Raw genomic sequence first — 15,402 nt, 5'->3', positions numbered from 1 at the left:
AATCTAAATGGTACTATTTTGAGGGGAGTGCAAGAGCAGAGGGATCTGGGGGGGCATATTCACAAATCTTTGAAGATGGCAAGGCAAGTTAATAAGGCGGTTAAGAAAGCGTATGGGATATTTGGCTTTGTAAATAGTGGCATTCAGTAGGAAAACAAGGAAGTCAAGCTGAACCCTTACAAATCACTGGTTATGCTTCAGCTGGAGTGTTGTGTACAATTCTGGGAACCACACTTTCGGAAGGATGTCAAGGCCTTAAGCGGATACAGAGGAGGTTTAAAGGCGCTATAACAACATAAGAACATAAGAACTAGGAGCAGGAGTAGGCCATATGGCCCCTCGGACCTGCTTTGTCATTCCATAAGATCATGGCTGATCTTTGACCTCAACTCCACTTTCTCACCTGATCCCCATAATCCCTTGATTCCCCTAGAGTCCAAAAATCTATCTATCTCAACTTTGAATATACTTAGCAACTCAGCATCTACAGCCCTCTGGGGTGGAGAATTCCAAAGATTCATAACCCTCTGAGTGAAGAAATTCCTCCTCATCTCGGTCTTAAATGACCGACCCCATCTCCTGCTACTATGCCCCCTAGTTCTAGATTCTCCAGCCAGGGGCAATAACCTCTCAGCATCTACCCTGTCAAGCCCCCTCAGAATATAATATGTTTGAATGAGAACATCTCTCATTCTTCTAAACTCCAGAGAGGCCCATTTTACTCAAGCTCTCCTCATAGGACAATCCTCTTATCCCAGAAATCAATCTAGTGAAATTTCGTTGCACCACCTCCAAGGCAAGTATATTCTTCCTTAGATAAGGAGACCAAAACTGTACACAGTACTCCAGGTGAGGTCTCACCAAAGCCCTGTACAATTGTAGTAAGACTTCCTTACTCTTGCACTCCAACCCACTTGCCATAAAGGCCTACATGCCATTTGCCTTCCTAATTGCTTGCTGTACCTGCATGCTAACTTTCTGTTTCTTCTCCGAGGACACTCAAATCTCTCTGAACATCAACATTTAATAGTTTCTCACCATTTAAAAAATATTCTGCTTTTCTATTCCTCCTACCAAAGTGAATAACCTCACATTTCCCCATATTATACTCCATCTGCCACCTTCTTGCCCACTCACTTAATATGTCCATATCCCTTTGCAGACTCTTTGGGTGCGATTTTAAAAGGGCGGCGGGATGACAGTGGGGGGTGAACGGGTGCACAGATGATCCGAATAATAAAAGTTTACCGTTCCCTACGTGATTGCATCTTAATTGGTGGCCATTAATCTTGTTTCCGGATTTGGCGTCCGAAAGCTGCGCAGTGGACGGACCATGCACCCGCATGACCTGCTGTCAGCTGGAGCATCTAGATTTAAAGGGCTATTGCTCCAATGGATTTTGCTGAAGTAAGGAGCAAGGAGACACAATGGAGCAGCACAGGGGCAAGGCAGCTCCAAGATTCAGCGATGCCTCACTTGAGGTTCTGCTGGCCGAGGTGAGGAGGAGGAGGAAACTATTTTACCTGGCCGACAGTAGAGAGCGCCTTGCCTCTGCCTCCAAGAAGGCCTGGCTCGAGGTGGCAGAGGAGGTCACAAGCAGGAGCAACATATCCCGCACTTGGGTCCAGTGCAGGAAGTGTTTCAATGTCCTAACTAGGTCAGCAAAAGTGAGTATATTTACTAAGTCTCCTGCATTCCGTGTCGCACATCACCCCCCCGCATCATTCTGCACTGCCAGGACTACTCCATCACATCACTCCTCACACCCACTTAAGGCTCATCCTCAACTTACCTTCACTTCCTAAGCACTTCCTCACCTCCCCATTTGTGACCCCACCACTACCACTCACCCCAGTCCTCATCCAATGTGATGTCTCTGTCTGATACTCACCCTCTGATGCATCTCTTTCACGGTCAGCCTCACCCAAAGCAACGCATTCATCGGCTGACCACTTCACCATCACTCACTCACATGTCTGTACTTTCTCCTCTTGTGGAAGACAGTGCAAGTGCACACTAGAGGGCCAGGACTGGAGGGGGGCCACAACAAATCGTGGTCCTCACAGCGGCGGAGGAGGAGGCCCTGGAGATCAGCCACACCCTTGAGTGCCTGTCCGTCGGGAACGCCACAAATGTCTGGTAACACAACTTTAACATTCATCACACACAACATGAATGATGTTAACAATGTTTGGCATGTTGAACACCTCAGTATGCTCATCGCAACATGACACATCTGTGATGATGCTTAATATTGCCTTCTGTTCTCTTACAGGCCCTTCAAAGACTGCAGTAATGGCAGAGGGCGATTCCTCAGAGGAGCTCCCGGCCTCTGAGGGCTCACTAACACATCATAGTGAGCCATCCACCAGCGCAGATACTCACACCTCGGTGAGTCCGAGTAGTGAGCCATCCACCAGTGCAGATACTCACACCTCGGTGAGTCCGAGTAGTGAGCCATCCACCAGTGCAGATACTCACACCTCGGTGAGTCCGAGTAGTGAGCCATCCACCAGCGCAGATACTCACACCTCGGTGAGTCCGAGTAGTGAGCCATCCACCAGCGCAGATACTCACACCTCGGTGAGTCCGAGTAGTGAGCCATCCACCAGCGCAGATACTCACACCTCGGTGAGTCCGAGTAGTGAGCCATCCACCAGCGCAGATACTCACACCTCGGTGAGTCCGAGTAGTGAGCCATCCACCAGCGCAGATACTCACACCTCGGTGAGTCCGAGTAGTGAGCCATCCACCAGCGCAGATACTCACACCTCGGTGAGTCCGAGTAGTGAGCCATCCACAAGTGCAGATACTCACACCTCGGTGAGTCCGAGTAGTGAGCCATCCACCAGCGCAGATACTCACACCTCGGTGAGTCCGAGTAGTGAGCCATCCACCAGTGCAGATACTCACACCTCGGTGAGTCCGAGTAGTGAGCCATCCACCAGTGCAGATACTCACACCTCGGTGAGTCCGAGTAGTGAGCCATCCACCAGCGCAGATACTCACACCTCGGTGAGTCCGAGTAGTGAGCCATCCACCAGCGCAGATACTCACACCTCGGTGAGTCCGAGTAGTCAGTTAGCTGGGTTGGCACCAGGTGAATCACCACACACAAGTAGGCACGAGCAGACACTGGTGGCATGGGCAGCTATGGAGAGTCCGTGTCGGTGGGCGCACTCCTCTCCAAGCTCTGCTCAGCTGGACGCAGATGCTGAACCCCGGGGCCATCCTTTAAAAGGAGAATGATCGAGGGACAGCAGCACATTTGCAAGGTACTGGAACAGGTGCCACGCACACTCTCCACAATAGCGCAGAGGATGGAGGAGTCCAACTCCAGCATTAGTGGAATGGTGGCACAGGTACGTGAGGGAATCTCTGAGATAGTGCCGCAGGTAAGAGCAGAAATGTTTGAGATAGTGTCGCAGGTAACTGCGGAAATGTCTGCGATGGACAGAAGGCTCGCCTCCATTGAGCTTCAAGCACGGCCCACAAGTAAGTCCATTCAGGCCCTGACAACAGCCGTTTGGATTCATGGCGAACAACATTCTGCCACCTTAAACAGGCAGACAGAAACTGGGCTTACAAGGCATCATACATGTCCTCCAAACTGTTCTCCAGCAGGGTGGTGGTAGTGATGTGGGCCAGGCCCAGGAGAGGGATGATGGCGAAAGGGGACATGGAAGTGGGGACGCCACTCAAAGTGCTCCCACATCTCACCCGTCGCCCCCCCTCTCAACCAGTACCCACAATGCTGCCTCCTCTCCAGGTGGCCGAGTCTGCCCTTGCATAGGTGCAGGTGGAGCCATCTTTGGCGGGTTCCTCACAGGCCCCAAAACCCAGAGGGCGTAGGTCGGAAGCATCTAAGCAGTCAGGGCATGAGCAACCTGCCACTACCTCTGCTGCAGCCACAGGGGATACACCACGTAGATGTAGTAGGAAGAGAAAGGCTAAGGTTTTGTGATCACGCAGGGTATGCACAAGGGTATTTGACAGAATGTCATGTTTTTCATTTATATTTGTTTTTTGATAAAGTCACGTTGAATGTTATCATTCTAACCACTATTGCCACGCCGTACCCTTTCTTGACTGCTTTTTGTGACAGTGCCCTTTCATGAACTTCATCATGAACAGCGGGACTTGATGCCACCCAGTGGGTGACTTTACAGTGGGTGTATGTGTAGTTGCAGGACTGTTTTGTGCAGGGTGGGGGGATGGTGTTGGTGCTGCTCTTCTCAGGTGGTCTGAGGACTGGACTATTCTCACTTTGGGATCTCCTTATGACAAGCGTTCACATATTGGTGACTCCCTAGCCTCACGAGCAGCCAGGTGAGCTGCTGCCCTGTCGATGGGTTCCTCCTCCTCCTCCTCCTGCTGCTCCTCCTCCTTCTACTGCTTAGAATCATAGAATCATAGAAGTTTACAACATGGAAACAGGCCCTTCGGCCCAACATGTCCATGTCGCCCAGTTTATACCACTAAGCTAGTCCCAATTGCCTGCACTTGGCCCATATCCCTCTATACCCATCTTCCCCATGTAACTGTCCAAATGCTTTTTAAAAGACAAAATTGTACCCGCCTCTACTACTGCCTCTGGCAGCTCGTTCCAGACACTCACCACCCTTTGAGTGAAAAAATTGCCCCTCTGGACCCTTTTGTATCTCTCCCCTCTCACCTTAAATCTATGCCCCCTCGTTATAGACTCCCCTACCTTTGGGAAAAGATTTTGACTATCGACCTTATCTATGCCCCTCATTATTTTATAGACTTCTATAAGATCACCCCTTAACCTCCTACTCTCCAGGGAAAAAAGTCTCAGTCTGTCCAACCTCTCCCTATAAGTCAAACCATCAAGTCCCGGTAGCATCCTAGTAAATCTTTTCTGCACTCTTTCTAGTTTAATAATATCCTTTCTATAATAGGGTGACCAGAACTGTACACAGTACTCCAAGTGTGGCCTCACCAATGCCCTGTACAACTTCAACAAGACATCCCAACTCCTGCATTCAATGTTCTGACCAATGAAACCAAGCATGCTGAATGCCTTCTTCACCACCCTATCCACCTGTGACTCCACTTTCAAGGAGCTATGAATCTGTACTCCTAGATCTCTTTGTTCTATAACTCTCCCCAACGCCCTACCATTAACGGAGTAGGTCCTGGCCCGATTCAATCTACCAAAATGCATCACCTCACATTTATCTAAATTAAACTCCATCTGCCATTCATCGGCCCACTGGCCCAATTTATCAAGATCCCGTTGCAATCCCAGATAACCTTCTTCACTGTCCACAATGCCACCAATCTTGGTGTCATCTGCAAACTTACTAACCATGCCTCCTAAATTCTCATCCAAATCATTAATATAAATAACAAATAACAGCGGACCCAGCACCGATCCCTGAGGCACACCGCTGGACACAGGCATCCAGTTTGAAAAACAACCCTCTCAATGCTCCTCCTCAATGTTCACAGCAGATGTGGATGGTGGATGAGGAGTTGGGGCCTCATCAATTGGTACCCCTCTCTGATGCGCCATGTTGTGCAGGACGCAACCCACTACTATAATTCGACCCACTCTCTCTGGTGCATATTGAAGTGCTCCCCCAAAACGATCGAGGCACCGAAATCGCATCTTCAGCAGTCAATGACAAACCTGGTGGTGATGTGGCTGTCGTTGTATCGACGCTGTCCCTTGCTGATGGGGTTCCTCAGAGGTGTCATGAGCCACGTGTGCAGGGGATATCCCTTGTCCCTGAGGAGCCAGCCCTTGCGGGTATTCGATGCCTGGAAGAGAGCTGGGATGTTGGATTCCCTCAGAATGAATAAATCATGGCAGCTGTCAGGGAATCTTGCACACATGTGAAGAAATCTTTTGCGGTGGTCACAAACGAGTTGAGCGTTGATGGAGTGATATCCCTTTCTGCTGGTGAACAGTCCTGGTTCCTGTGGAGGTGCTCAGATTGCTATATGCATGCAATCGATTGCACCCTGTACCCGTCGGAAGCCAGCCACAGAGTGGAAACCCACTGCCCTCTCCGTCTGGCTGAGGTCGTCCATGGGGAAGTTGACGTATTGCAACGCCCTGCGAAACAAGCCGTCAGTGACCTGTCTTATGCACTTGTGGACAGACGATTGAGAGACCCCGGCGATGTCACCGGTGGCACCCTGGAATGATCCGGTGGTGAAGAAGTTAAGGGCAGTGGTCACTTTAACAGCGACAGGTAATGAGATGCCACTCGGCCCAGCTGGGAGCAGCTCGGCATGAAGGAGGCTGAAGATGTCTGCGACCACCTGGCGAGAAACTCTCAGCCTCCGTAGGCACTGCTCCTCAGAGAGATCCAGGAAGCTCAGCATCAGTCAGTACACCTCCTCTGATGAGGGTAGTGCCTGTGGCGGAGCTCTGTGTTATGGAGCTACAAGTGGCGGAAGTGCACGCCGTGCCTGGCGAGGCTGGTGATGTTCCTCATCCTCAGATGTACTCGTGAATGCAGCCATCGCACCCCCCATCCTAAAGTTGTCAGTCTGAGGGGGTCTGAGAAGTTGGTAAATATGTGTAAACAGAACAATTCTGAGTGTGAACCAAGAATTTTCAGTCTAAACACAAAGCTCTCCCAGCCAAAAGTTTGTCTGAGAGAACTGAGCGCCCTGCTGCAATAACTCACCTTTTATCCCCATCTGTCAAACAGGGATTTAAATGTCCAAATGGCTGCCGGCTGAAACCCGACAACTTTCCCATGGCGTGCTTCACACAGAACGGGAAACACATTGAGGCAGCGTAGAAATTGCTTGCCTCATTCTTAATTGGATTTATGGATATTTCAAATACTTTAAGTACTTGAATTACTGCTTTAAATATCGTCCTGCCAGCTTTAATTGCCGCTGGACTTCGGGATTCAGGAAATGCGCGCAAACCCAGATGACACCTATTTTTGATGAGGTTACAGAGAGGGTCGATGAGGGCAATGCAGTTGATGTGATGTATATGGATTTTCAAAAGGCATTTGATAAAGTGCTGCACGGTAGGCTTATCATCAAGATCGCAGCCCATGGAATAAAGGGGGCAGTGGCAGCATGGATACAGAATTGGCTAAGTGACAGGAAACAGAGAGCAGTGGTGAACAGTTGTTTTTCGGACTGGAGGGAGGTGTACAGTGGTGTTCCCCAGGGGTCAGTGCTGGGACCACTGCTTTTCTTGATATATATTAATGGCTTGGACTTGGGTGTACAGGGCACAATTTCAAAATTTGCAGATGACACAAAACTTGGAAGTGTAGTAAACAGTGAGGAGGATAGTGATAGACTTCAAGAGGATATAGACAGGCTGGTGGCATGGGCGGACACGTGGCAGATGAAATTTAACACAGAAAAATGCAAAGTGATACATTTTGGTCGGAAGAACGGGGAAAGGCAATATAAACTAGAGGGCACAACTCTAAAAGGGGTACGGGAACAGAGAGATCTGGGGGGATATGTACACAAATCATTGAAGGTGGCAGGGCAGGTTGAGAAAGTGGTTAAAAAAGCATACGGGATCATGGGCTTTATAAATAGAGGAATAGAGTACAGAAGCAAGGAAGTCATGATGAATCTTTATAAAACACTGGTTTGGCCACAACTGGAGTATTGTGTCCAGTTCTGAGCACCGCACTTTAGGAAAGATGTGAAGGCCTTAGAAAGGGTGCATAAGAGATTTACTAGAATGATTCCAGGGATGAGGGACTTTAGTTATGTGGATAGACTGGAGAAGCTGGGGTTTTTCTCCTTGGAACAGAGACAGTTGCGAGGAGATTTGATCGAGGTATTCAAAATCATGAAGGGTCTAGACAGAGTAGATAGAGAGAAACTGTTCCCATTGGCGGAAGGGTCAAGGACCAGAGGACATAGATTTAAGGTGATTGGCAAAAGAACCAAAGGTGATCTGAGGAAAAACTTTTTTACACAGCGAGTGGTTATGATCTGGAATGCACTGCCCGAGGGGGTGGTGGAGGCAGATTCAATCATGGCCTTCAAAAGGGAACTGGATAAATACTTGAAAGGAAAACATTTGCAGGGCTACGGGGAAAGGGCGGGGGAGTGGGACTAGCTGGATTGCTTTTACATAGAGCCGGCGCGGACTCGATGGGCTGAATGGCCTCCTTCCGTGCTGTAACCTTTCTATGATTCTACGCGTGTTCTTGGGTGGGTTGGAGCCGGGATTCGTGCCCGCTCCAAAAAATCCCGATTATCTGTGTCCCCCCCTGCCCCAAACGCACCCGCATTTTCCTTTTAAAATCATGCCCTTTGTGTCCTCCTCACAGCTTACTTTCCCAGGTTTGCCAGAATGGTACCAGGGATGAGAGACTTCAATTATGTGGAGAGATTGGAGAAGCTGGGCTTGTTCTTCTGAGAGCAGAGAAGGTTAAGGGGAGACCTAATATAGGTATTCAAAATTATATGGGGTTTTGATAGGAGGAAACTCTTTCCTTTGGGAAGTGGATCGGTAACCAGAGGTCATAGATTTCAAATAATTGGCAAAAGAACTGGAGGGGAAATGAGGAGAAATGTTTTCACACAGAGGGTTGTGAAGATCTGGAATGTGCTTGCTGAAAGGGTGGAGGAAGCAGATTCCATGGGAACTTTCAAAAGGCAACTGGACATGTACTTGAAGAGGCCTAATTTGCAGGGGTATGGGGATAAAGCTGGGATGTGGGATTACATTGGAAGGCTCGTTAAAGAGCTGGCACAGAGACATTGGGCTGATTGGCCTCCTTCTGTGCTGTAAGATTCCATGATTCTACCTGGCCTAATATCTCTTTATGTGGATCGGTGTCAAATTTTGTTTGATACTGTTCCTGTGAAGTGCCTTCGGACATTTTACTATGTTAAAGGCACTATATAAATGCAAGTTGTTGTTAGATACAGAGTAAAGCTCCCTCTACACTGTCCCATCAAACACTCCAGGGCAGGTACAGCATGGGTTAGATACAGAGTAAAGCTCCCTCTACACTGTCCCATCAAACACTCCCAGGGCAGGTACAGGGTTAGATACAGAGTAAAGCTCCCTCTACACTGTCCCATCAAACACTCCAGGGCAGGTACAGCATGGGTTAGATACAGAGTAAAGCTCCCTCTACACTGTCCCATCAAACACTCCCAGGGCAGGTACAGCACGGGTTAGATACAGAGTAAAGCTCCCTCTACACTGTCCCATCAAACACTCCCAGGGCAGGTACAGGGTTAGATACAGGGTAAAGCTCCCTCTACACTGTCCCATCAAACACTCCCAGGGCAGGTACAGGGTTAGATACAGAGTAAAGCTCCCTCTACACTGTCCCATCAAACACTCCAGGGCAGGTACAGCAGGGGTTAGATACAGAGTAAAGCTCCCTCTACACTGTCCCATCAAACACTCCAGGGCAGGTACAGCACGGGTTAGATACAGAGTAAAGCTCCCTCTACACTGTCCTGTCTGTCTTAAAGTCAGTGAAGCTTCTCTTACCATGTTGAGATGTCACTTCCGTAACCGGTATTTTCTGTTTTTGTTTTACTCTCAGGAATGTTTAGAATCCTGCTGTGAGCCATCGACTTGTAAACTCAAACCTGGTGCAGAATGTTCATCTCTTGGTGCCTGCTGTAAGGACTGCAGAGTAAGATCTCACTGGGTCACTATGTGCCACACAGAGCATGTCTGGATACAAAGAGGGTATTAGGGGATTGGGTGATATCACAGCTGAAACACTGCTCTTTCACCTTCGGGTCTGGGTTAAAATGGGATAGGATGGGATGAAAGTTTCTCCTCACAGCTGGCCGGAAGGATCCTTATTCTCCCCAAACGCTAAACTGTCCATAATCTACTGCTAAATTGACATTCTCAGAAACACGAGAGGCCTGAAGAAGCCCTTCTGTTGCATGTCCAGGAATTCTAAACCATGAACACCTTGCACGTGCCTCATTCTTGAATTTTAATTTCTTTTCTTGGGATATCGGAGACATTTGTAAGGTCAATATTTATTGCCTATCCCTAGTTGCCGAGAGCACCAAGAGTCACTACAGGGTGATTTTAACCCCGAAGAACGGGTGGGTTGGGGGCGGGTGGGAGTTGAAAATAGTTGTTTTTTGGGTCACAACCGCAGCCCGGCTTTATTTCTGGGTTTAACGTCGGCGCGGAAAAGTACAGGCTTCCCATTGGGAATGCACAGTCCGAAGATTTTGCGGTTGCGACCCAAGAAAACAACCAATTTCAACTCCCACCCGCCCTCAACCCACCCACTCGAGGGGGTTAAAATCACCCCAATTGTGTGGCACTGGAGTCACAAGTGGGCCCAGACCAAGTAGGGGTGGGACTGGAGTCACGTGTAGGCCCAGACCAAGTAGGGGTGGGACTGGAGTCACGTGTAGGCCCAGACCGAGTAGGGGTGGGACTGGAGTCACGTGTAGGCCCAGACTGGGTAGGGGTGGGACTGGAGTCACGTGTAGGCCCAGACCGGGTAGGGGTGGGACTGGAGTCACGTGTAGGCCCAGACTGGGTAGGGGGGGACTGGAGTCACCAGTGGGCCCAGACCGGGTGGGGGTGGGACTGGAGTCACATGTAGGGGTGGCAGGTTCCCTTCCCTGAAAGACATGTTGGATTATTAATGAACCGGTTGGGTTTTTAATGAAAACCCTGCAGCTTTCAAGGTAATCTTTTCAGGTGCCAGGCCCCAGATTACCAGATTGACTGAATTCAGTTTCAGAAATTGTCACCTGAACACATGATCTGAGTTGCTAGTCCAGTGCCAGAACCACTCGGCGACGGTACCCTGAGCACCTTGTACATTCCTGATCCCTGAATACAATTTACAAGCAACATTCGTGCCAGACAAGTGCCAGGCAATGACCATCTCCAACAAGAGAGAGTCCAACCACCTCCCCTTGACATTCAACGGCATTACCATCGCCGAATCCCCCACCATCAACATCCTGGGGGTCACCATTGACCAGAAACTGAACCGGACCAGCCATAGAAATACTGTGGCTATGAGAGCAGGTCAGAGGCTGGGTATTCTGCGGCGAGTGACTCACCTCCTGATTCCCCAAAGCCTTTCCACCATCTACAAGGCACAAGTCAGGAGTGTGATGGAATACTCTCCACTTGCCTGGATGAGTGTAGCTCCAACAACACTCAAGAAGCTCGACACCATCCAGGACAAAGCAGCCCGCTTGATGGCACCCCATCCACCACCCTAAATATTCACTCCCTTCACCACCGGCGCACTGTGGCTGCAGTGTGTACCATCCACAGGATGCACTGCAGCAACTCGCCAAGGCTTCTTCGACAACACCTCCCAAACCCGTGACTTCTACCACCTAGAAGGACAAGGGCAGCAGGCACATGGGAACAACACCACCTGCACGTTCCCCACCAAGTCACACACCATCCCGACTTGGAAATATATCGCCGTTCCTTCATCGTCACTGGGTCAAAATCCTGGAACTCCCTCCCTAACAGCACTGTGGGAGAACCTTCACCACACGGACTGCAGCGGTTCAAGAAGGCGGCTCACCACCACCTTCTCAAGGGCAATTAGGGATGGGGAATAAATGCCGGCCTCGCCAGTGATGCCCACATCCCATGAACGAATAAAAAAAAATTTACAAACCTCACCCCAAATACTTTGTACATACTGTACACCCAGACACGTCACATATAACACCTGGATGACCAGGAATTTCTAGATTTACTTTGAACTCACTCCTCCCCCACCAGAAAAATTGCCCAATTAAAATGTCAGCGCATTTCATTGCTACCTTTGTCTGCAGTTTGTTTCAGTGGGCACGATTTGTAGACCGCCGATGGGAGAATGTGACTTGCCAGAGTTCTGTAGAGGCAGCTCCGCAGATTGCCCCAACAATATGTATCTGAAAGATGGCAACCCGTGCAGTAACGGAAACTTGTACTGCAGCAATGGGGTGTGTCAGTCCGCGGATAAACAGTGCCAGGAGATCTGGGGTAACGGTGAGTACAGGCTACCAGAATCCTCCATACTATTACAGCACAGTCCCACTCACACACTGAATATGAGCTTTGTCAAGTGAATGAATGTGATTGGATGGATGCCCTGAACTGCAAAGCAGATGATGAGTTACACCCACAATTCCCTGCGAATCCACGATCCTGATCTTGCCAACAGAGTCTGCACGAGAGTGAGAGCATGGAACTTCCCCAGAGGGGAACAGCTGACATCAGAGGGCAGGCCCTCACTCCTGATCTCACTCACACACTTCATCGTGACTGGGTCAAGGTTGGCACTGGTAAAGACCATACCTACCTGCTTATAATGGACGGGCTGAAGAAAAATCAAAACACTTGCAGCTGGCAGTCTGTTGGCACGAGCCAGAAAGGGGAATGGAAGTGCCAAACTGGTGGAGTGGAAATGAGTGGTTCTTAGTGTTGGCTTGAAAGGGTATCCATTTTACTTCCAGAGTCTGTATTTTAGACAATCTCTGTCTCCCTTGTTCTCTCAATTTCACACTTTCTGTTTCTCTGTCCCTCACACATTCTCCCACACTCCCTTTCCTTCTCACTCAGGGGCAGGCTGGGGAGGATGCTCATGTGGAGGATGGACCATTTGGGCCATATGTCCTGTTTCTGTGCTGTAGACTCTCTGTAATTCTCCCACTTTCTTTCTGATAGGTGCAGTGTCTGCTGAAGATCTTTGTTATAAACTTACAAATAAACAAGGAGATAAATATGGGCACTGCGGCCAGAATGAAAATAACGAATACATGAGGTGCACTGATGAGTAAGTTTTGCAGTAAAATACCAGCTCGTTTAGAACTGCCTGTGCTAATGCAGGAATTTTATACTAAGAGTAATTGAAAAGATTGTGCTGTTTTATGTTGTTCTAAATAAATCATGTATTGAAGCATCACATGGAGAAATCAGTGACACCCTGTCACAACATAAAAGCAAATTGAATCAACAACATGGGGCCTTCCCGAATGGCTCATTGATAACGGCCCAGAGGGGTTGAATTTCTACTGCTGATCCCGCAGATCTTACAGATGATCGAGAAAACATCTGTGTCTGTCTGTCTGTGTGTGTGTGTTTGTGTTTGTGTGTGTGTGTGTGTGTGTTTGTATGTCTGTGTGTGTGTGTGTGTTTGTATGTCTGTGTGTGTGTGTGTGTGTGTTTGTCTGTCTGTGTGTTTTTATGTCTGTGTGTGTGTGTGTCTGTCTGTGTGTGTGTGTATGTCTGTGTGTGTGTGTGTCTGTGTGCGTGTGTGTCTGAATGTGTGTGTGTCTGAATATGTGTGTGTGTCTGAGTGTGTGTGTGTGTGTGTGTGTGTGTCTGTGTTGTCACTGGGAGAGTTTACTTAAACTGTTTAAATATCCAAAGCCTAAAACAAATCATACATTCCCCAGGTAACTGGGGCTGTTGGGGTTTTGGTGGCATTAACTTGGCGCTTGTCTAGGGTTGCCAATGTTGGTTGGACTAATCCTGGAGATTTCATCACATGATCTCTCGCCTCCAACCATCCCACCCCCACACTTCCGCAATTTGTTGCCTGACACGTCCATCCTCGCGGTGCCCCCCCTTCCCACGCCAATTGGAAAGCGAACAGGCTCTTCCTAACCCGATTTGGATGATTCTTGACTGTCAGTCAAACAGGCTTTTACTCATCTCCAATATTTTTATAACTAATCAACAAAAATGTTCAAAGAAAAGTAGAGAGTGAGGAGGACATAAAAAACCTGCAGGGGGATATAGACAGGTTGGGTAAGTGGGCGGAGATTTGGCAGATGAAATACAATATTGGAAAATGTGAGGTTATGCACTTTGGCAGGAAAAATCAGAGAGCAAGTTATTATCTTGATTGCAAGAGACTGGAAAGTACTGCAGTACAAAGGGATCTGGGGGTCCTTGTGCAAGAAAATCAAAAAGTTAGTATGCAGGTGCAGCAGGTGATCAAGAAGGCCAACGGAATGTTGGCTTTTATTGCTAGGGGGATAGAATATAAAAACAGGGAGGTATTGCTGCAGTTATATAAGGAATTGGTGAGACCGCACCTGGAATACTGCATACAGTTTTGGTGTCCATACTTAAGAAAAGACATACTTGCTCTCGAGGCAGTACAAAGAAGGTTCACTCGGTTAATCCCGGGGATGAGGGGGCAGACATATGAGGAGAGGTTGAGTAGATTGGGACTCTACTCATTGGAGTTCAGAAGAATGAGAGGCGATCTTATTGAAACATATAAGATTGTGAAGGGGCTTGATCGGGTGGATGCGGTGAGGATGTTCACAAAGATGGGTGAAACTAGAACGAGGGGGCATAATCTTAGAATAAGGGGCTGCTCCTTCAAAACTGAGATGAGGGGGAACTTCTTCACTCAGAGGGTGGTAGGTCTGTGGAATTTGCTGCCCCAGGAAGCTGTGGAAGCTACATCATTAAATAAATTTAAAACAGAAATAGACAGTTTCCTAGAAGTAAAGGGAATTAGGGGTTACGGGGAGCGGGCAGGAAATTGGACATGAATTTAGATTTGAGGTTAGGATCAGATCAGCCATGATCTTATTTAATGACGGAGCAGGCTCGAGGGGCCGATTGGCCTACTCCTGCTCCTATTTCTTATGTTCTTATGTTCTTATTAAAATGAAAAGAACACAGAATTGTTTTAATGCCCCTATGATTTTTCTCCCTATGTTGCTCTCAGCAATGTCCTGGAGATTAATCTTTAATTCCTGAAGGTGGCAACCCTACGCTGGCCATGTCATTTTTGCCAGGCACTAACTTAGCCCATTGAGTGCTGCCAGTGGACCGTGTTTAACTCGAGTCTGAGGAGAAGTTTCACTGCAGGGCAGCCACTGTGATGCTCTGGCTGTTAGAACCACAGAACCATAGAAAAGATACAGCACAGAAGGGGGCCATTCGGTCCATCGTGTCTGCACCCGCTCGAAGAACAACCAGGTGCCCATTCTAATCCCACCTTCCAGCACCCGGTCCGTCGCCCTGCAGCTTACAGTACTTTAGGTACTTTTAAAAAGAGTTGAGGGTCCCTGCCTCTACCACCAATTCGGGCAGTGAATTCCATACACCCACCACCCTCTGGGTAAAAAAGCTTTTCCTCATGTCCCCTCTAATCCTTCCGCTTAAATCTATGTCCTCCAGTTCTTGAACTCTCCGCTCGGGGAAAAGGTACTTCCTGTCTACTCTATCTGGGCCCCTCATAATTTTGTACACCTCAATCAAGTCTCCCCTCAGCCTCCTCTGCTCCAAGGAAAACAACCCCAGCCTATCCAATCTCTTCTCGTAGCTGCAATTTTCAAGCCCTGGCAACATTCTTGTAAATCTTCTCTGCACTCTCTCCAGAGCAATTACATCCTTCCTTGAATGTAACCAGAACTGCGCACAACTCAAGTTGTGGCCTTACCAGCATT

The 15,402-nt window shown here is 48.5% G+C and overlaps 1 protein-coding gene across 1 annotated transcript in view; it reads left to right on the top strand.

The window, feature by feature from the left end:
- The window catches only part of LOC137308559 (disintegrin and metalloproteinase domain-containing protein 12-like), a 402,109-nt gene that overhangs the window by 228,916 nt on the left and 157,791 nt on the right, over positions 1-15,402 (top strand). The window contains exons 11-13 of the mRNA XM_067977213.1: positions 9,537-9,629; positions 11,782-11,977; positions 12,656-12,764. Coding sequence (XP_067833314.1) covers positions 9,537-9,629; positions 11,782-11,977; positions 12,656-12,764 — 398 coding nt within the window. The remainder of the gene's footprint in view (positions 1-9,536; positions 9,630-11,781; positions 11,978-12,655; positions 12,765-15,402) is intronic.

This window comes from Heptranchias perlo, chromosome 1 (genome assembly GCF_035084215.1).
Source record: "Heptranchias perlo isolate sHepPer1 chromosome 1, sHepPer1.hap1, whole genome shotgun sequence".
In the NCBI taxonomy this organism is placed as follows: Eukaryota; Metazoa; Chordata; class Chondrichthyes; order Hexanchiformes; family Hexanchidae; genus Heptranchias; species Heptranchias perlo.
The sequence above is the reverse complement of the archived record's forward strand: the minus strand, read 5'-3'. Positions and strand labels throughout refer to the sequence as shown.